Here is a 23,511-nt window from a genome sequence, read left to right on the forward strand (position 1 = left end):
CAGGGCGCGCGAGGCGCCCACAGGGGCAACCTGCCCCTGGCCCTGCGCACCCAACCGGGGGCGGTTTTTAACGTTTCTCTATTGCCAGATAAATTCTGACAGGAATGAAGGAAAAAAACATTTCCTTCACGCGTCGCAGCAGCTCTTCTGCCATGTCCAGGTGGGTGGGTGACGAGCTGAGGGCAGAGCGGCCCCACAGCCGCACGAGCTGCGGGATGCCGGTGTGCCTACGAGACAGGCCTAGGGCCTAACCACCGTCGCCTCGGCGGTGCCCTGCCACCGGGGTCGGGGCGGGGAGGAGGACGGGCTGCCAGCTCCGCCGCCCGGAAGGACGGTGTCTGCCTGTCCCGTGACCGCGGTCCAGCCAGAGCCGCCGCACCGCGCCGCTCCCCGCCTCAGCCAGGGGCTGGTGGGGGGAGCCGCCATGGCGGCGGACGCCCCCGGCACCCTCCCGGTTCAGCTGGTGGAGCAGCCCAGGTGGGTGGATCGCTGGCCCCGGCCCCGGCCCCGGCCCCGCAGCGGGAGGCCACGTCCGCAGCGGGGACACGGAAGCCCGCCGCCGTTTATGTAGGAGCGGGCGGGGGGTGTGTAGGTGGACAGGGGAGGTGGGAGGGGCAGTCTCCATGCCCCCAGTGTGAGGTGTGAGAGGGTTTTGACTCGTGATATTTTGATTCATCTCGACACAAATAGCGTGACACTCGCATTTTGTGTGGCCCCGGGAGCACCCTTGCCGCAGGTACATTGGCCTGGGCGTACTTCGATTTCCCCGCCGGCAAGCTGGCCTGGGCTCCCAGAGAGGCCTGCGGCCTTCTTCTGTGGCGGCAGACCGGTCACCGGCCCCTCCTGCCCCTTCTCCAGCAAACAACTCCCTGCAGCCCAGGCATCCTTGCTGCCTCTCACATAGTGCCGCTGTGGCAGGAGGGGGAAAAATTAATTCATCTTTCCTCCTAACATTTTTTCTTTTTTCAGAATTTGGGGATACTGATTATCGTCTTGTCCTTTTGGCTATAAAAGAAATGCCCATGCGATTCCCTGGAACATCATAGGCCTGGCTCTGCATTCGTATGCCTGCAGGACATGCCAATGCATGCTCTTTTCCCATGAAGTTGCACTCGGTGTGTGAAAGTAGAATGCACAAACAGTTCACACGAACTTTTTTACCTGTGTTAGCACTGGAGAACGGTGCTAACCGTTCATTTTTTTAAACTTTTATTACTTACATATAATTGCACTGTGTTTGAGTGTAAGTTACATGGAAAGGACGAGTCCAGCATTTCCAGACTTGGATGTGTGAAGTTGTGAGGGATGCCTTTGCTTAACACTTCTAACAATCCTCTTTGATGTAGGTGCTTAAAATGCAGCATGCGTATTGCAACATCAAGGCCAAAGCCTGTAAATAGCCTTTCATCAGGCCTGCTTGTAAAACCCACATTAAAAAAAGAGATCAATCAGCACTTAGATAAACATGCCCCCATGACTGCTCTGTTTGTTCTTAGTCTCTTGGTACCAACACCACTATGAAAATATCTGTGAAACAAAGAAGCATTCTAAATACTGACACAAAAAGGAATAAAGTTAACACCTAGGATTCTGCCAACAGATTCCCCCATGGACTATATTATTAATGTGATCTAGAAAAGGGATAGTATTGAATGAAATGGCAGAGATGAAATGGCAAATGCTAATTGGAAGTGATAAACTAGTCAATACTAGCGGAGATTATAAGAAGGGGAAATTATATAGGGACCTAATACAGCTTTGTTACTGGGCACCAAGATGGAAAAGTACTGAAAGATCTGTTAAAAAAAATTACAACAAATAATATTCTGTAGCTTTCCATCTAAAGAAATCTTACAAAACATTTGAATATATGTAGTTGGACAGTAACACAGCTTTTACAAAGAAGTACAAACTAAATAATTGACTGTGAAATTTTGTACCATCTGTTTCTCATTGCTGTCTTCCTACTTACGCTTTGCATTAACTAGGCTTCCAGTTCTAGTTTTAGAGTAAATGTAGAAACCTTAGCAGAGTTCCTGTTACTGGATTTTTGTTAGTAGACTAAACCCGCCCAAAAAAATTTAATTTGCTACGTGCTTTAAAGCCAACAGGGTATGCCGATGAAATATTGTAAGTCCCATTTTAAATATTATTTTTCTTGTATTCTTACTGCTTTTTCATTGTTTTAGTCTGTTGCTTACATTAATGAAAGTTAATGGGTTAGTGTGCAACCTAAATTGCTTTAAGGTAGTTTTGAAGTGAATGACTATCAAATTTCTTATGCTTCACTAAGATAATGGCTTAATCTCTCCTCAGTCTTTGTTTACCCCCTGTTCCTGCATGATACGCTAAAGCATCCCAACTTTGCAAACACAGGGCAGAAGCTAGATACTTTTACAGTCTTAGGAAATAAAGCAATATGCCAAATTTTTCTTTGCGTTGGAACTTTCAGTTGCATGTCTAGCACCTCCAAATGGAAAACCTGAAAGGAACTGTTGCTGTAAACCTGTAGAGTAAATACTGTCTAAGTCACAGGGATAATCTGAGGTTTGGCATTTTAGTTCTCTGTATATGCATTTGTACAGGAATGGGGTAGTGTCTAATATGGAAATTGATAAAAGTAAAAACTTAGAAGAAAATTAATTTGCTCAGGCCTGGTGCAGTCAGATCTGACTTTGAAGGGAGTGCATCTGTGTGTATGCGACAAACCCCAGTGCCACAAATGAGCCATTGGTCCACACTGCTGGATTCTTCCTCAGTGGCAAACAGTTTTACAGAGCTGTGGCATAGGAGAGGTAGGTGGAGGCCATGGTATTTTGGTTACCCCAGGCAACTGTCTTCCCTGCTTCTGTCTAGAACCAACCTAGACAGAGGACTTAAATAAAATAAGGCCCCTTCTATCCTTTTCAAGTGAACATACATATTTCTTATTAATTAGAATATTCTAAACAGTCTTCTCTCCTCTGTCACAATCAATGTTATGTGTAGAGCAAAAATAAGCAGCTTAATATTGCTCCTGATGTAACAGGGAAAAGTCCATGTACTTGAAAAAGTTGAATCAAATTTACTTCAAGAAACATTGAAACTTCCTGTCTTTTATGCAAATATAGTCCTTCTAAATGTTTCTACCCTGCCTTTCAGATTGCAGAAGCTGAAGGAGATGTTCATATCAAAATTTGGATCAGCTCCCAAGTTTTATGTTCGTGCACCGGGGCGAGTTAACTTAATAGGTAAAAGAGAAGAATTAATCTTCTGCTATTTTATTTTATCTGCTATCATGGAAGCCTAGTAGTTTAAAACATAGAATCAAAATAATGTTGTTCTTAATTTTATTTTTTTCAGAGAAGTTGCTTGTGATAAATGGAAAAGAGAATATAATACTTTACTAGCTTTTACTACAGCTCATTATAAACAACTGCACACTCAAATATCAGTTGTGGAAAAAACATTTATAGACAGTAGTGATGGTTTTGAAAATTGGAGCAACTTGCCAGCTTATGGTTGGATACCATTTTTTTGAAAGGCTTTGAAAATCTAATCTAAAGTAGTTGATGAACAGTGCATCCACAAATTAAATTAGTATATTTTTTTCTCTTCCATTATTTTTTAAGTTACCAAATATAACCAGCCACACAGCAATGCATATGATAAAGCATGAAATGATTCTACCATCATCTCCTCTTCTTTACTCTTCCATAGAAATGTGGCCACAGAACTTAGAACAGTTGGTTGTGATTCACTGGCAGACTGGAGCGTCACAATTATTTTGTATTTAGGACTTAACTTATATTTCTGTGGCAGCCTTATTTTTGAGATTTCTCTATCCATGTTAGGATTGTGCTCTCCCTAGAGCTCTATTTCTTGTATATTCATAAAGTAACCCTATGTATTTGAAGATATTGTAAGTAAAAGGATCCTGCAAAACAGAGCTTTAAAAATTAATTAGTCCATTGTGCAATTAATGATAATTTTTATCTCTGTGTTGTGTGAACATATCACATAGATTAAATAGAGAGCATATGCTAACTGGGAATTATTCCCAAGAGAGAGGATGTTTACTACATATGTTTTCTATTTGAATGTTACTGTATGTGTTGTGTGTAACTGTATTAATGATTATTTAAATATAATTACCTCCTTGGAAAAAGGTCCAGAAATTTTGAGAGGAAAAAAACCAACTCCACCACAAGCCTTATCTAGTGGCTCATGAATCACCCACGTGAGCAGAGGAAATCACATAATGGGGAGTCATGTGGTGCCTTTATCTTTTCCAGTCATCAGTTAAATGTGATTGATTTGACTTAATTTTTTGTACTGTCACAACAGTGTACAAATAATGTGGCCGTTCTCATTGCTGGACAATAATCTATGTAGTGTTTTTTTAATTTTTATAAGCCAATGTTAAAACATGAAGATTTTATACAGATGCAATAGATAAAATCACTAAAGAAAGAACAAAATTTTTGTGTAGTAGTATGAAATGGAGGAAATGCACCCCAAGCTTTAAATAATAAGAGTTGAGACTATACTCAGAAATTGTCTCATACAATAAACAACACTGAACCCCTGTAGAGCCCTGTTACTGCTATTCTAGAAAGAATTATTCCAAAATATTTTAATTGTCTGTTTCTTTGGTAGGAGAACATATAGACTACTGTGGTTATGCTGTGCTCCCTATGGCTATAGAACAAGATATACTGATTGCAGTAGAACCTGTAAAAACTGAAGTTGTGCAACTGGCAAATACCAATTCTTTGTACTTGTAAGTAATTACTTTGTTTATTCACTAATTTTTATGAACCTCTTTATGCAATTGCAATACAGGTTAACTTTTCAGAGATCTAACAAACTTCCATTGTAATATAGAGTTTAATGGTGTAAAATGGATGATATAAGCAGATGGGATCCCATTGACTGTATGCTGTGCATATCAGTTTAGAGCAATGGATTCGCTGCTTCTGTCTCCCACCTGTTTGTTCAGATTTCTCTTATGAGGCCTCTGATTTTTCAATCTTTCTAAAAGTGCAATCCTGTCTTCCCTTCTTTTAGCTCATTTTTCTTGATGTAATCCCCATAATTGGCAGCAGTTTAGTTTCTCCTGGAGAAGGGAGTGAAATGTTTTGTAATCAATTACTGCATATGTAAGCTAACATGCCCCTGGGGTGGAGAACCTGGGGCTGTATTTTCACAACACAATGGCTTTAGCAACAATCCTGGCTCAAAGAATCTGTGTTTCCTCTCTTCCACTTCCTCTACAGCTGCTTGTTCACAGAATCATAGACTAATTTAGGTTGGAAGGGACCTTTGGAGATCCCTTGTAACCATCTTGATGGCCTTCTGCTGGACTCCCTGCAGTTTGCCAATGTCTTTCTTGTACTGGGAAACCCCCAAACTGGACAGAGTATTCCAGCTACGGTCTCACAAGTGCTGCACATAGGGAAATAATCCTGCCATTCTTTTCAACTTCAGTCACATTTTTCTGCCTCCTCCCTTGTAACAGACTGATATTTGTGTGGTTGTATGGCAGTTCAGACCAGGTCACTCATCCACGTGAACTTTTGTGGGCATTTTGCAAAAATCAGAATCAGCACAAACTTAGTTTAAGCCATTTTTATTAAGCCATTGGTTTAAGGCAATGGTAGATTACTCCCTGAAAAGCAGAGTGTATGGCAGCACAGGGACAGGAGCATATTGCTGAAAGTGGGAACTATTTAAGCACATATTCCTGCTTAAAGCTCAGCTTGTTATAAAAACATGTTCTGAGCTGCTGCCTGCGACTAAGGCAGTTCAAAGGAATTTTTACTTCCATAGTAAGTATAAATACTCAAATATTTTTCACTCACTTTGTGGAGTATGTTTTCACATTATAGCTGGGCTGAATTAAGAGTTTGCCACCACCAAAAGGCAATGGCTTGCTTCTTTTACCCCTAGTCTCCCTGTCCCTGCTTCTAACATCCCTCCATCCTCTGCCTTTTACCAGGTGTAGTGCTTGTCTGATCTTAAGGTAAAGTGCACTATTCACCCATTTTTTGCCTGGTTAATTTTCTGTCATTTTAGTGAATTGAATTGCCATGCACTCAGTGCTAAAGCTGACTTGGGTTAAACAGTGGGAACATGCAGTGCTGAGCAGGAGGAAAGGAAATGGAAGATGTGAGTGAGACCTTTCCCTTTCTTTAATAGCAACCTTGTCCTGGTTTCAGCTGAGACAGAGTTAATTTTCTTCGTAGCGGCTGGTATGGGGCTATGTTTTGGATTTGTGCTGAAGACAGTGTTGATAATACAGAGATGTTTTAGTTGCTGCTGTACTAGTCAAGGACTTTTCAGCTTCCCGTGCTCTGCCAGGTGCAGAAGAAGCTGGGAGGGGACACAGCCAGGATAGTTGATCCAAACTGACCAAAGGGCTATTCCATACCACATGACGTCATGCTCAGTATATAAAGCTGGGGAAGAAGAAGGAAGGGGGGACATTTGGAGTGATGGCGTTTGTCTTCCCAAGTAACCGTTACGCGTGATGGAGCCCTGCTTTCCTGGAGATGGCTGCACACCTGCCTGACCATGGGAAGTAGCGAATTAATTCCTTGCTTTGCTTTGCTTGCGTGCGCGGCTTTTGCTTTACCTATTAAACTGTTTTTATCTCAACCCTCAAGTTTTCTTACTTTTGCTCTTCCGATTCTCTCCCCCATCCCACCGAGGGGGAGTGAGCGAGCGGCTGCGTGGTGCTTAGTTGCCGGCTGGGGCTAAACCACGACAGTCCTTTTTGGCGCCCAACGTGGGGCTCGAGGGTTTGAGATAATGACAGATTTGATTGGAATGTGCCAGATAGAATTTATAGCTGTTATTGCTGTTTAGCTATTAATCAGCAGGCTTCTGTGCTTGCCATAGGCTTGCTTGCCTTACTGTATGTTAGAGCCTAGGGCTCGTTAGTGGCTGCTTTTTGCTTTCACTGCTTGCCGTGCTGCTGTACTGCTGATCACCTTACTCTGCTGTGCCTGGGAACACTTTGATAACAGCAATGGCCTTGCGCCTGGGCTGGCAGATGGCCAGGGCATTGCTGCTGTTTCTGTGCTGCTGGACTGGACAGGCTGCACACCTGCCTGGAGATGGCTGCACACCTGCCTGACCATGGGAAGTAGCGAATTAATTCCTTGCTTTGCTTTGCTTGCGTGCGCGGCTTTTGCTTTACCTATTAAACTGTTTTTATCTCAACCCTCAAGTTTTCTTACTTTTGCTCTTCTGATTCTCTCCCCCATCCCACCGAGGGGGAGTGAGCGAGCGGCTGCGTGGTGCTTAGTTGCCGGCTGGGGCTAAACCACGACAAACCTATAACAGGGCTTAAGCTGTATTGCAAAACCATTCTGCAAGAGGCGATAGTTCCAGAATTATAATAGCTTTGATTAGGAAAAGTTGTTATAATGGATACTAAATAAAGCAGTAACCAAAAGGTAAACATTTTTACTTGGTCTTTAAGCTTTGGCACATTACATCACAATTGAAATGGCCTTCTCCGAAGGTACATACAGTTCCTACCGAACCTAGAATTACAGCCTTTGAATTCAAATTGCATACACAGTCACTATATTTTTGTATCTGCCCTGGTTTCAGTTTGAAATCGTATGTTTTAAATGATAAACCAAGAAGAGGTCTCAGAATACAGCATTAAGCATCTCTGTTTTGTTGAGACACTGTTGCTTGAAAACAAAGCTAAAACATGCCCATAATTTCATAACAAAGAAATATTTTTCAACACTTTGAAAGTTACACCACATAACAAAACTGTTGACAGTATATCTTTTTTTCTCAGCCTGTTACACTGGTAGATTGGTGCCTGTGGTGAATGCATATATATGTAGGCCTTTGTTGAACAAGGACTAACCATAAGCCTCCGCAGAATCACTATTTCCTATTTCATTCTTGTTTTGTGAACAGTAAAATGTGTAACAGTTCTGTAGCCCTCTTCCACCCTCATAGTTCATGTTAACTTTTAGGAAAAACAGGACAGAGAACAGGTTGCAAGGAAAACGACCTATGTGCTTTTCTTCATAAATCATCCCAACTGATTAGATGCATTTTATGTTATTTGTGCTAAAACTGGATTGAAAAGTTACAGTGTTTTGAAGTTCCCGATACCTCCCCTTCACATAACATCTTTGTAGTTTAGAAGTACGTGTACAGAGAATATCTGACATGATACTTCTCAAAATGCCTTCAGAAATACGAGGGGATGATAATTATCAATTGGTTTCCATCTCGTGGCAAAACCTGAAAATCTTTTTTTTTTAAAATCAGATATTTTTTACAGAGGACTCAAACAGATAAACTAACAGATTGACAAGACAATGAGGTTCTGTGAGAAAGAGCCAAACTGGTCTCCCAAAAATAAGGATTAATTACTATTCAAGCAGTAAAAAACACCTCAGCCATGTTTTTTTCACACTACTCAAAAAAACTCACCTTTTCTAATTATACAGAAGAATTGGAATGCTTATATCTAGCCCTGGAGGAGGGGCAAGCTTTCCCAAGAATCCTTTAAAACAGAAAGGCTGGAATAGGCAGTATCAGTATTTTTACTTTATGGGTATGTTTTCCCCAAGTTTTTATTTTGCTTTATAATAAAAGTTCTTACATCAAACTGGCTACCTTCCAGTAGGCAGATGGAAGGCAAGACTGAAGATTTACTGATTTAAGATAAAGCTTGGGCATTTAGGAATTGGTTTTTATAACCAGTTGAATGTGATAACAAAAAAATAGACTTAAGGATTCTGGGGATCTTAACAGTCCCACATTCTGTGTTTGTGTGAATTATGTCCATATGAAACCCGACAAAATCGAAGCCAATTTTTCTTTCATTTTCTATGTGAGAAGATTGCAGAAATGAGCAAAATGCATTTTAAGAAGTCATTATTTTATCTTGAGAACCAGCAAATACAATCATAGTGTATGTCTTCTTGCTCACTGAAGTTTTCTTTGTCTGATTGTATAAAAAGAATTATGAAGGTAAAATATTTTAGAACTCTTTTTTGAGGGAAAGAGGACTTCAAATTTGCTTTCTGTTAGTCACTTTTACACATTGATTTCCATCAACCTTGCTTTTTTACAATAATAATTTAGGATTATTGTAGAAAGCAAGCATAAGCAAATACAGGATTTTTTAAATCTTCATTACTTTTGACAAGTATTTTCTATTTTACAAGTACTTCTGGTTTTTTTATTATATTCAAAAGCCATAAGCAAAATGATGTTGGTTTATTCTCTGGGAGATTGTTCTAAATACACATGAATCTCAAGTTGGAAAAATTTACAGCTATTCTCAAACTTTCTTGTATTGTAATCTCAATACTCCCTTTCAGATCTTTTGTGTTACTCTGCGAACTCCAGTAATTTCATACTAACTGTACAATTCTTTGATGCTGCATTGTTGGTAAAGTCCTGTAAATGGCACTATTTTGAAACGTTTAGATTGAAAGACAGCAACTTTTATGTTAAACTATACACCAATCTCTGATATTTCTGCACTGTATTGAATGTTGAAATTGAAGGTATAACTGACAAAATGGTAATTCTAAGTTGATATTTAAAAGTGTAAGATCTGTTATGTAACATTGAGCTAAGAATAGGTTGTAGACTGGTAATACAAGTGGAGTAGCTCACCACAGCATAGCTAGCATTAGACCATATGAAGAGGAGGCAGGATTGTGGGTCCATTTTTACACTGGTTGTTGGGTTTGGGGGTTGCATAACACAAAAATTGCAGCCTTTAATTGCACCAGAATAAAGTGAAGTTTTCAGCCATCATTTGAAGACAATTATATCATAGTAAAGATGCTTTATATTATTATAACTGTTTCTCCATAGGTAACAGAACACTTTACTGATAAAACACCTTCACACTGGTATCCATTACAGCTATTAACTAGCGATATTATTTTGGATAAAAATAAAAACAGCACATCGCTAACCTACATAGTTTACAGATACAGACTGGGATTAGTGTTAAGAATGAGAAATTCCATCCTCAGGAGTTGCAGACTGTCCCCTGCTGTATAATTTCTTGAAAGTTTTTTTATTCCCATTAAACCTCAATATTTCCAGGGAATTCAGCTGCCTCTGTTCATACTGTTCGGCAGACCTTGCCTTGTAAAGCACAGTTTAGCCTGCAACTTTTGAATATTTTTTGTTAGCTTCTCTTGACATTCTCAGTGCCTTTCCTCTTTCTGTGTTGGGCATCTACTGTAATGACATGAGGTAGATATAGTTATTGGGTATTCACCAGTAAAGACTTCTAAACAATCTGCACTTCTTGGCGATTAATGCACGCTCCTCTGAGGTCGCTGCGCATCACTCCATGCCCATTTTGACAGCACCTACCTGTAGCATTAGTTTCTTCAGGAACATTCAGGCTTATCTTTTTTATTCTTTTGAAATGAAGATGGAGTAGGAAAACCATTATCAGAATTATCCTGGAGGAAATAGATAACCTATTTTAAACTAAATTATTTTAATTTTGTCTTGTAACATACAGAATATAATTTCGCAGCATTATGTCTGTTTTAGTGAAGTGCTATTCAGAGCAAAGGTAATGAAGATGAATTCCTGAGCAGGGATTACCAGAGAGCCTGAAGTGTGTTTAGTTCTGTTCTAGGTTTAACAGATACGATTATTTAGATTTTCACTTCTCCAAGAGATCAAGAGAACATACACACATGTGATCGAAGGCATGCTGCCTTAATTAAGGATGCCAAAGGCAGTTTAATTTCTGAATTTATTTAATAAATCCTATAAGTTAAGCAAAAATTCTTATGCTTCCATCAAAATATCTTTATAGAATTGATTAATAAAGAAGATCTGTACAAAAAAACCTGAAAGACATTGCACAGAAAAAAATTAACAACGAAATGTTTTTTTTCATCACCAGGTGGCAGTAATAAGCCATGTTTTTTCAAATGACATTTACTGACACGTTAAAGCCTCAAGGTTTTTCTGTTTTTGCAGGGATTTCACTACTAGTGTTAATAACATTCAGATTAACAAAACCAAACCTCAATGGCATAACTACTTCCTGTGTGGACTGAAGGGTATTCAGGTAAGCCAAATCCATTTAATTTAAGAAATTAGTGTAGAAGTAAAATATGACAAGGTAATTTATTCACCCTCAAAATACTTCCCTGCATTCTATAGTTTTTCTTGACATACAGTTAAGTATTTTTATGTTAAAATTTGAAGAGGAGATATGAGTGGGTTTGAAAATATTTGCAGAGCACTATTTTCATTTTTATTACATAAATTACAATAGCAAATAATTACTTATTTAGTAAAGTCACAATCAAACTCATTATCAAGGTGACATTTCTTTATTTTGAAGTTCAAAAGAATGCTTTCCAATGGAATCATCTAACTAAAATTTACTTTTAAAAAGGTTTGGAGGCTTGTCTGTCAGGACACAAAGATCATATTTTAGTCCTTTTCTTCCTATGGAAACATTTTAAAAACCATTAATTTCTATTAATGTTGGAAACCTACAACTTGTGCATAACAACTGAGTGAAGCTGACTCATGCAGTAGGCAAAAGAAAATGTAAAATAAGTAAACAGCATACAGAAGAAATACTCCAATAAGAACCATTACTTATCCAGATTTTCAGTGTGTGGAATTTGAATGGGATTTTCAAAATTTCTTGAGTTATCTGTGCAGCTATGCAGGGAACAGCACACTTAGGGTAAAGGCAGGAGCACTGAACAAACAGACATTTTCCTGTCTGCTCCTTTGAGCTTTATCTTCTCCTTCATGAGCTAGCCTGTCTCCAGACTGACTTGAAGACTGAACTGCTTGTGAAACCAAGTGCTGATCGTCAGTGTTGCCCTGGGAGGCAGCCTGAACTCACAATTGAGGCTTCCTATAAACCTCACCTACTGTTTGCAGGTGATTCACGGCCCTTTGGGGAAAAAACATGGTGACTTCTCAGCTTGATGTCAACTCAGTGATACTTCTGGAAGGGCAGATGGGATAAATAGTGATGGCTAGGTCAGGAGCAGGTCGCCACGGCCAGCCCAAATTATGGGTAAATGTGCTTTTTAAAGCACATGAAGTTTGCCTCAGGATAGGCCATCTAGGTCACCCCACAGGACGATCCAATAGATAAGGACTGCAGACAGCCAACAAAGCCTCCCTCAAACTTGCCACTGGAGTCTTCAAAATACAGTATTTGGAACAATCAGTGCTACAAATCACTTTATTACAACCCACAGTTCCTAAACGGACCCCCACCCCTATGTTTAGACCCCAGTAAATTACTTATGTTTGCAGTAACACGAGTATTTTCCATTTTCTATTGCTCAGTAACACAGGCATTTAAATTGCATTGACTGTAGAGATACAGATTAGGTTTCTTTACAATATATCCTTTCTTATATTAAGGCTAGCATGACCAATTGAATTTATTTATTTTGCAGTCTGCTACTGAGATTTGTTTCCTAAAGACAAGCTGTCATACTTGAAGGTTAATTTGCAAAGCAGGTTTGCAGACTCTAGCACTGGCAGAAAATAAGCATAAATGTTACAGACTTAAGAAACACTGAAATACAAGTACTTAGAGGGTCCAGCGGGATAATCTGTTTATATTAAGTTGAACATGCTATCCTTTTGGGACAGAACTATTGCAGAACTTGGCAAAGCCCATTTTCATTTTTGAAACTGAAGTACGTTTTCTATTTAAACATCGCGTGATAAGTTTGCAAGCCTGATTCACATTCAAGACAATCCAGAAACTGTGGATCAGTTTCTGGTTACTCAAGCATTTTCTGTTTTTGAACAAGCCTGTCTAGTGTTCTTCATGAAGGGGCATGGGCAGCAATAGTATTTCAGGTATGAATTCCCATATATTTGTAGAAAAGGAAATTTAAAATAATTTGAAGTGATGGTAGAAGACATTAAAGGAGGCTCGCTGTTTGCTTATCTCTACCATTGGTATTTATGGCTGAAGTTGTTTCAGGAAAAGTAGTAGAAATCTTTTAAGGTGGGCATTTCTTTATGGAAACACTGCCATTTTTTTCTGATTATTGACATTGTGACATAGTTCATTGACATATAAATTTGTATCAGAATGTAGCTATTCATATACCCCCATATATATTCAATGATTTTTTAATAAGTACTGCATGTTTATTTCAAACTAACAACAGAGAGAAATTTATATTAAAGTGATTATAAATAAAAAGACAAAGCAACTAGAGAGTATAATTAAAAGAGTATGTACACGAGGATTTATTACTTCTGGATTAAATGTATTATCTATGATATCTATCATGTATGTAAAAATATTTTAAGCTTTATTCTAAAAATAGCATGACAGAGACCATCACCACTGGTAGGTATGTCTTTGTGCCTCCTAAAGCATAGTGTCCTTCAAGTACCATTGTGGTTTTCTCAGTGTCAGTCCTGTGGGTGCTTCAGGAGGTAGGAGTGTCTGGCTTTGAATACAGCTGCATGGCTACTAGTTCACCGTCAGCCTGATGTGGCTCCGTAATACCACATGCCAGCATTAGAAGTGAAGCATAAAGTGGACCTTAAGCTCTTCTGGATGCCTTAAGTGAGGAGCTGTGGAGAAAAGGACAAAAGTAGGGTATAAACCGATTGGTAACCTCTGGTACTGTGACCACTGCAGCTCAGAGCAGAGCCAGTTGCTGCAAAACCCACCCACGAAGCTCGGTAAATTCTTGGGCATTTAGCCCATACTGAATTCTGCTTGGGGTACAGTTCTGTTAGCTCATATATGTTTGGGTACAGGAACTGCAGACATACCTTTGGCTGAAGCCCTACCATAGGCTTTGTTCTTAAAGAATAGAATGAAAATTTTGCTTTATTTTGGAGATACCAGAAGCAGGTCCTTGGTTCCAGCAACTCAACAGAAAGATTCTCTTTCTAAGTATCAGATAGTTGCAAGCCTGAGCCTGTCTGTACTTGAAACTGAGATTGTTTATTTTTTCATTGTTAGGAACATTTTGGTCTTAATAACCCAACTGGAATGAATTGTCTGCTAGATGGAACCATCCCTCCAAGTTCTGGTCTCTCTAGCTCCAGTGCTTTGGTGTGCTGTGCAGGACTCGTGACACTAAGAGCTAATGGAAAAACCCTCTCTAAGGTAATTTACAGTAAAACACAAGAGTGTCAGCAGTAAAGTTCTACTTAAAATTAAATATTGTTAATGCCTGTAAACATTAAAAACACGATACAATTGTTTTTGCAAAGCGTTGTTGGATATAAACTTAAGATATTGCACAATTGAGCAAACATCTTTGGCCAAATTTTGGCAGGATTTGAATTTGGCAAGAAAAAAGGCTTACATTAAAGCTGAAAAAAGGAGCATTATTTTAAGCCTGTATTTTGGCCAACCGTCAGGTCCATGCCTGGACCAGATGTGCTATCTGCAGGCCAGGACTGAGGATATATGTGCTGAAGGATGTGGACCACACCCCCGAGGCCTTTACCCTCTCCCTGAATGACTTTCCATGGCTTTAACAGCAGAGCATCTGTTGGAGGCCTGTGGAACAATTTCTTGATAAATTATATAATCAGCACAAAGTAGAGGTAAAATTCTTCCATCTGACTCTCCTTATTCTCTTCACAGTTTTTTTGGAACGAACATATTTACAATCCAAAATGTATTCCTCACTTTTTTAAACAAACATTAGTCTAAAAACAAACCCCAAGTATGTGACCTGTTAGCAATACAACTGTTAGTAGAATTTGGCTCATGTAATAAAAATTTCTGGAGGAGGTCCTTGAAGGTGCCATATGGGAATGAAGTTCTCTCCAGTAAAAATGTCTGGTTAAGTGAAACTAGGATCTTAAATTAGAACATTGTCAGGAAGAGAAAAGAACAGATCTAAATGTGACTGTTATGCATATTTGTGCCTATTGTCTAAGGCAGACGTTCCCAAATTGTGGTACAAAGCCAACTTAAAGTGGTACATGATGATGGCAGCTGTTAACTGTGCTTGTATACAAGCACTTTATCTGAGCCATGAGGTAAACAGATCCACACAGAAGGTTTTTGCTGATCAGTTGTGGCTTGTTTCTCTATGTAGCTGCAGCTGCAGCAATCTGCTCAGCAGTAAGTGCTCCATCCCACATTGCACAGGTCACAGTGCTTTCTTCAGGAAGGTATCAAGCAGGGTTAAGGCAGCAAGAAGCAGGATTGATGAGGCAGGGTGGCTTTTCTATGTAGGAGGATGTGGCTGCAGTCACTGTCAGCCTGCTTTGTGTTGGTGCGATGTGTGGTCAAAATTAAGTAAGGGATTGGACACTTAACAGAGGCTCTGGTTTGTGTGAGACATGTAGTGCAACGGTAGATGAAAATGTGGAATTGAGGATCCCACTTTGATGAATGAGACTTTGCAGTAAGAGGGTTGGAGGTGATAGACGTGCTTTTTTATACATGTGTACCTGGCCTGGCAAGAAGCTTCTGGTTTTGCATAGATGATCTTATCACAGGTCAGCACCATCTCTGATGGTGGTAACCAAATGAGCTAAGCTTGGGAACTACTGATCAAAATCACTGGAGTGCATGTGTTCAGAAATTGGGTATCTGCACAATCCATAAAACTGACAGAGGTCAGAAAGCCCAAATTTTACTAGGTAGTAGAAATCTGTATCTGGAAAACCAGAAGCCAGGTTTTCATTATTCTAAGAAATACTGCACAGCTTTCTTCAGAGAATAAATGATACAGCGTGTAGCTTGAGCTGAATTTACACATGGCTTGGGAGTACCAGCTGGCATTATGCCAGACCTGTTCTAAAGAAAGGTGCAAAACTCCTTTTGGCATTTTCATAGAAAATAGTGGAGGGACAGAAGGAAGACAGAGACTCCACTGAATGTCTTTCCTTCTCCTCATGTGTCCCGTTCAATGAACCCAAAATCTCTTCTGCTTGCTCATTGGAAAATGTGCTGAAAGTTAATCTTGTGTCTCAAATATAGTTGGACAAACACAGGAGACACAATTGCATAGTTTTGTCAGGAAATCCTGCTATCTGCAGCTAAATATTTTGCACTTGTGATGAAAAATGAGCAATTAATGTACAGATGAGAATTCCCAATAGCCAACATAAGAGCACAGTTAAGAACATATCCAAGGTTTTGTGTGCTTGCATAGACCAAGACACCTGGTTGTGGTGGTGAAGACAGAGGATGACAGTTCTCAAGACTGATTACTTTTGTCCAGGCTCTAAGTTTCCCCAAATCTTACAGGACAGTAAAAACAAGTTCAGTGTTCTTGGCTAATTTATGATTTAGCATTGGAGACCTCTTATATCTAGCTAAATCCAGAGTCTCTGTTGCACTGAATTTATGCTTAGCCTCGCAGAACTGCCTTGTGTAAGGCAGAGCTAGTCTGAATATAAATTAGAGCAATGTAGGCATGTGAGCCCTCAGAAGTATAAAACATGCTCTGGCCACTTCTTTCCAGCTCCTAATGCATCCTGTGCTGGTGTCAAATGGTATCTGTGCAGGATCCAGTAATGCTGGCTGTGTATCAGCTGGGAGCTCCCCCATGGCAGGGGAATTCTTAGCTGATCAGAAATAGGGGCTTTCCAGATCCTTTCTACTAGAAAGCAAACCAGGACCTTGTATTTTAAGGACTTGGGATATTTGTTTGTTTATTTTTAAGGAAGAAATATCACTTTACCTCTCCCCTCCATTCTTTTTTTTTTTAAAATGCTTAAGAGTTGTGAAAGTTGTAAATGGTAGTATTTATAAGTAACAATATTTGGTCATGGTGGTAATTTTATGAGAACAGATTGACTTTTTGCCCCTTATTAGTGTGATGGACTTTGCAAAATCTTAATATGATGATCTGTAGCAGTAGGACATAGAAACTTTTGGCTTTGGAATCAAATTGGCTGAACTGTAGGGCTTCTGTAGCCAAAGTTATGAAAAATTGACCTTTTACTGAATGGAACATTTATCTGTTTTGTTTCTGTGAAACTATTTTTATGAGAATATTTGAGTTATACACTGTTTTTCCTGATAGATGTAAGATTAAAATAGTAGCTGTAGAGTAAAAGTCGTTGAAATCTCAAGCTTTTATGAGATAACACTTCCAGTGTGAAGTTGGGCCTATGAGATTAAGAGCCAAAAAAAACCAAAATGAAAAATATTGTAAAAGCATGGCTAGAATTTCATGGTGGCTTACTTTAAAAATAGCACTTTTTTGACATGGAAAACAAAATCAGAAAAACAATATGCTCTCACTAATTATTGTGTGTAGCAGTCTGCAATAGGGCATTGTTTCAGTGTGCATACAGTATTTTTTTTTTAAAACCCATCACACACATACACAATAGTTTAGGGAAAATACCAGTCCAAGACAATTCAGCCAGATGTGCAGTGCTAACCAGTTGCAGCAGTGCAATAGCATTCAAATAACAAGATGGAAAATTTAGAATGTGATCTTTAAAAAGAATCCATTTTTCTTCTCCAAACAGGATACCAGTCTAAGACTGTGTTGGCATCACTCAAAGAACAGCAATGCTCAGTATTAGCTTTTGATTTTAAAGTGATTTTTATTTTACTGTTACAAAATCAATCTTTTGTACAACTTTTCATCAGGAGAAGATACTTTTTGTAAAGGAAATAGAATAATGCTCTAAATTGTCCCAGCTTTGTGTTTCATGGTAGGAATTAATGAGTACAGAAAATCAGTTAGTACTTTTGAATAACTAGATTTACTTGAAAGATGTGATGATAGTGTTGCTGTCCAAATGTTAAATCTTGTGGTACTAAGTTCTGTTCAGCCACCCTAACATTTTTTCTGTTGCTCAAGGCTGGGCAGCTGTGCACATACTTATTGGGAAAAATAGATCAAAAGCAAATAGGGTTTATTTAATTTAATGTGAAATGTTGAGCAAAGGAAGTTGAATTATATTTGGCTCTATCTAGACTGAGAAAAATCTAAGTCAGACAGAGTGATAAATAAAGGACCTAAATCTAATCTGTAATGGCACAGTGTCCATTGGCTTCAGTTTTCTCAAACTATGGCTCAGATGAATTTTGAGTGTGGGATTTTCAAAACGTTCAATGTTGTCCTGTATTTAAAGAGTTACAATACCTAGTAATGTCCATGATGTCAGTGGGACACTAGATAGGCCAATTGGAATCTTTTCTACTTTATTTCTGAAGCCTGTATATAATAAGGAAAGGGCTTTAATGGAATACTTTACCACTTCGTAATAATTTTTTTGATGTGCAATAGGGCTTTAATATCTAGCTATCTGGCAAGAAAATCTGTGACTATTCATATTGATAGTGTGACATTGAAATTAATAATGTGTGCTGATAATACTAGTTAGGATTATTTTATAATATTGCTGCATCAAAAATGTTTGATAGATGCACGGTCAGGTTATTTATATGACAAATTACTTACACAAAAAATGGTACATACATATTGTATTTTAAAGTACTGTTAATATTGAGAAATGTTAAAGTTCCTTTCTCCCTGTGGAATTAAAAATCAGGGTTCTTTAACTTGTTAAGTTTGACTATGTGTGTTTGTAATCAAGGGGAAACAGAGTACTTTGGAGCAGTGGTAATCAAAGGCCGTAATCTCTCATCAACCAAATGGATAACCTTCTATTTGAGCATGTTAGAGGGCAGACGAAGTCAAGCTAAGATTGCTGTGCTTATGAGGACATCCAGATACTATCTGACAAATATTTTCCCATTTTGGAAAAAAGTAAGCATAATTACCTTGCAAAACATATATGAAGTTTAGCTAATTGGGATTTTGTAAGCAAACTGGAAGCAGATGGTAACTTTCAGCAGTCTATTCCTAGTCAAGACCAGATATTAAAAATAAGGACATTCCTGGTGGTAAAAATAACCTCATAATTTGGGCATCATTTTAAACCTTAATGAATGAAACATAGTACCTCGTATTTCAGAAGTTATATTTGTACATATATACATATGTATAAAACATGCACAGATTGGAAAAAAAAATCAACATCTAACTAGACTTTAAATATGCCTTAGGTGATGGAGAATGTTTTCTTCTTACTGTAAAATACTCATCTTTACCTATAAATGTTTCTTCTCTGTTTTGAGTCCTGTGTGCTGTGAACCAAACCCTGTAGAATTTCATAGAAAATCTACACTAAATTTGCTATTTGTTGTAAAGGGAAGCAGCAGACTGACTCTGACTTTTCAGGTTAAACTGGCCAAAATATTAATGCATGTGCATTGGGGAACCATTGCTGTATTGCCGTAGAGAGAATAAATGTACACACAGGACTTTTGGCTCAATAGATATAAATACTTCAGTTACTTAAATTTGCATGCTGAAGAGACTTTTGGAGCACTGAAAATGACAGTCTAAAACCAACTTATATTAAGGAATGTATTTTCTTCATGGAGCTTCCCTTCACGAACAATAAAATTTAAAACAAGAAGAAAATTGTTCTTTGGTTTTAAAGATTAGCTGTCACTACTCCTGCATTGTTATATATAGAAAATTTAGCACATTTAACTTTGGCCAAAATGACCTTACATAAAGCCACTGAGACAGATGTAATTTAACACTATCATTTTATAGAGAAGGTTGCTTTATTTTGGCTGCTGTCATTCTGGATTTGTATATATCAAGTTTCTGGGTAATGTAGGGTGAGCTGTTCCAAAAAAATACTAAGCAACACTAATTCTGTTTTACTAACAAATATTTGCCTGTCTCCTACTCACTAATTGTCTTACTCTTTTAAGGGGTTTAATCTTACACAAGTTTACTTCTTTAAAGGTCTATGTGAGATTGAAAGGGATTGATCATTGGTATGGAACATACTGACAGTGACAGTTATATAGGGACAAATTCTGTCACAGTTTACATACTGTCCAGACCCATTGCATGAGTGAAAATTAGAGCAGTTGGCCCTTGGCCTCTTTGTGAGCAAGGGGGCTATTAAAGGTGAAACTCCCTTATCTGTTCTCACTCAGATAATTCTTTAGGTTTCTATTTTTAGGCAATTTTTTATAAGTAAGTGATCATCTGTTCACTTTCATTATTCCTCGGATACCTAAATACCTTTGTACATTTAGGCCTTCATGTTCATTATCAATAACGTCAAACTGAGAGAAACTAAAATAAATGATGAGGCAACAGAGAATCAAATGAGCTGTATTGGGTGGTTCATAATTCATTGTGCTGCTGAAGGATCAGGGTATATATGGCCAAATATAATACAATGTTGGGTTGTGCCTGGAAACAGTCAGAAGAATATTCTTTTATCAGTTCTTCAACATTTTTGAAAGACCAGAAATACTCAGTTGAAAATCAAAACCTGAGTTTAAGGTGTTTCATATTGAAAAGTAAACAAGCAGAGAAAAATACATACTAGTGAAAAGTATCATTTTACTGAAAACCCACTTTTTCCATTAAAAATCCAAAACAAGGTAACATGACGCAGAGCTGTTGATGAGTTCTTATTACAAGAAATCTCTCCATCTAGAGTAACTACACATAAGGCAACTAATAATAAAAAATCACAACCCTTCTTTGTCAGACTAAATTATATCTCCACTAATATGATTTCCCAGATTAGACTTTCTGCATGCTGGATAGGAAATCTTGTGGCTCAAAGATAAAACACTTTTAAGTGGTAGTAATTTCTTTCTTTGTAACCCAAGATTGACTTGCTCCTTATCAGGGAGAACCTTAAATTGTTTCAAACAAAAAGCAGAGGTAGTTAGTAGAGCTCTTAGATCAAAGGCTAGCCTAGGTCTGCACATGGGGGCCAGTTGCCTGGTAGACAAACTGGTAAGTGCTGCCTCCTGCAATAGGATACATTCTGAGCAGACTTTAGAATTAAGCTTCTGAAAAGGAACAGCCTGAAAAAAATACATTCTGTACATTGTTAGTTTCAGATTTTTCCAAATGCTCCAACTAAAGTTTTCTAAAACTTAAGAGTTCAGTTTTGAAATCCTTGAGAGACAGCAGCTTCCTTAAATAGATTATTACTTCACATAAATTTCTTAATGCTTAATTGCTTATTAGGCAAGTGAGTGAATTGTATGCACTGAGGTTCTACTCCTAATGATGTTGCTTTGTATTGTTTTAACTATGGATATTCTCATTTAATATGTTGTATCTTTTTTGTTGAATAAACAACAAAAATGTTAAACTTAATATATCACGTAACTCACTGATACTAAGCATCTCCCATGGAAGCACAGCCAACCTGGCATGTGTACTTCCCAACAGATATTAAAGCACTGTTTGCGTTTGTATGTATCATATTGGGTCTGGCATTCAAAAGCTGCAATATTTAGTGTTTCTTGACAGATCACCAGGGAGACTTCAAGGTTTAACTCACCTACCAGCTACTACTACTGTCATGTTATGCTCCTCTCTCCTGTATTCAGAGGCTGAACAGATCAATTGTACAAAATAACTCAGGGTATTGCTAGACTAACTTTAGATATTTAGGTTTCCATCCCAGCTTCCCTGCTTACTATCGCTCATCTTTACAGACCTCACTACAGTCAGCAAAAGGGAACAGTTTGCTTCAGCCATGCCACTGCGAAGCAGGTTTAAACAAAGGGACTTTGCACAGGAGTGGCTGATGTGGTCACATAATCTCTCCTGTTGATTACGGTGTCAGGATGGTAACCTCAGTGAAAGAGGTGGAATACTAGTGCTGAACTGATTGAGGTTGCATTACCATCTGTCTATGTCAACACTAACTAACACACATTTTATGTGGCTCATTTGCCACATAAAAATAGCAAAAGATACAGTGACGTAAGGTAGTCTAAGAAAAGCTGTAAGTCTGCCTCTTTCCTTTCTTGCCAACCAAGATAGTTAAGGTGTGAAAGATTCAGGGAAAAGCCACATGGATGATCAGAGGTACAGAATGACCTCCATAAAAGTAAGCTAGGACTCTTTGGAAAAAGGCGTTTGAAGGAGGAAGTGATAGAGGTCCATAAAGCAATGAATGTAATTGATGGAGTGGGTAGGAATCAATTATTCATTGCCCCTCACATTATAAGAGCCAGGAGGTATTAAATGAAGCTAGTCAGGGGCATGTTAATAATCAATAAAAGGAGATGGTTCTTCACCTGACAAGTTGTAGAAGTCCTTGTAACTGGATGTTCTACATGTTACAATTCTGAATAAGTTAAAAGGGAGTCTGGACAAGTTCATATATACGAAATCCATTGTTGGTAACTAAGTGTGCAGAATTCACATTAGGCTCAGGAAGCTCTATCAAAAAATAACATTCTGGGGAAATATCATCTGTACTTGGCCTTTGGTCCATACTAAGAGCCCACTTTCAGGTACAAGATACAGAACTAGAAGTGGCATTGGTTTGACCCACAAAGGCTGCTTTTATGTTAATATAGTCTATATTTTTATTCCAACCCAAGTCTTTTAATGAATTTTAGCTAGCTGACAATCCCTTACTTAGTCATGGGCATTACATGCACTTCCCTTCTTGGCTAGGGTTTTTTTTTTGGGGGGGGGGACGGGATCAAAGGAGACATCTCCTGATGTTTGAGCTTTACTTTTTTAATTACTACATTAAATATATCAGTTTGCTTGTTTAATAGTGTAGATGACAGCTTAGGACTTACTGTCCGCATGATAGTTGTTATTCACAAATGATGACCTGGTCTAGCCAGTCCTGTTGGAACAACTTCCTGGAACAATAATACAGAAATTCAGAGGGCAGTAGCATATGTGGATCACAGAACAGCTGGGATAAGGAAATTTTTTATTCATCTGATTAAGTCATTTTTTTCCTAGAGTCATAATGCTACTGTTCAGACCCATTTTTATGTTGATTTTAGTGTATTTTTGTTCCACTTTTCATTACCATCATCTTAAAAAGATTTTAAACCTGCCCTGTAAAGATTTCCCTGAGACCATGTTCTTTAGAGAAATAAGCCACAATACTGGAAATAGGGAGGTTTTTGAATTCTCATTTCAGCTTTGTAACTGATTCACATGACTTTGAACAAATCATGTAAATATCTGTGCTGTCTCTAAATTGAAGATAAGAGCAGCCTTATAGGAATGCTTTTAAAGTAAAGCATGTAAAATTGTATGAAGACTTAATTTATGATTTATTAGTGTTTTTGAAATACTGATTTAGGGATGGAAAAACCATGCTAGTGAGTCTTGGGTGCGTAGAACTAGTTATGTTTTGTGGATGGCTTGAAATGATCTCTCGTATGGATCAGAATATGTGGGATGGAAGTGTAGCCTATGTACAGATGGGGTTTATTCTTTCTGCGTATTTCTCATGGTGCTTCGTGAAGAACAAATGTCTTCTTTCACCTAGCTCTACAAGAACGCCTGTTTAGGACTCCTGCGGAACTCAGTGGGGCAACATTGTTTATTTTATATGCATAACAGTTGTACTTTGAGCCCTACCAAGGAGGGCTGGCCCCCTCTGACCTACCTGCCTGGCAGGTGGTGCTGTGGTGTAACCTGGAGTGCAGTCTCCCTAAATGTGTCTATGAGAATG

The 23,511-nt window shown here is 38.5% G+C and overlaps 1 protein-coding gene across 1 annotated transcript in view; it reads left to right on the forward strand.

Annotated features, from left to right (window-relative positions):
- The first annotated feature begins 229 nt into the window (after nt 1-229).
- Nucleotides 230-23,511, forward strand: part of GALK2 (galactokinase 2) — a 51,385-nt gene continuing 28,103 nt past the window's right edge. The window contains exons 1-5 of the mRNA XM_075506094.1: nt 230-477; nt 3,142-3,230; nt 4,639-4,762; nt 10,990-11,080; nt 13,988-14,134. Of these exons, the coding sequence (XP_075362209.1) occupies nt 425-477; nt 3,142-3,230; nt 4,639-4,762; nt 10,990-11,080; nt 13,988-14,134 (504 nt within the window). The 5' untranslated portion in view covers nt 230-424. The remainder of the gene's footprint in view (nt 478-3,141; nt 3,231-4,638; nt 4,763-10,989; nt 11,081-13,987; nt 14,135-23,511) is intronic.

Source organism: Mycteria americana, chromosome 6 (assembly GCF_035582795.1).
Source record: "Mycteria americana isolate JAX WOST 10 ecotype Jacksonville Zoo and Gardens chromosome 6, USCA_MyAme_1.0, whole genome shotgun sequence".
NCBI lineage: Eukaryota > Metazoa > Chordata > Aves > Ciconiiformes > Ciconiidae > Mycteria > Mycteria americana.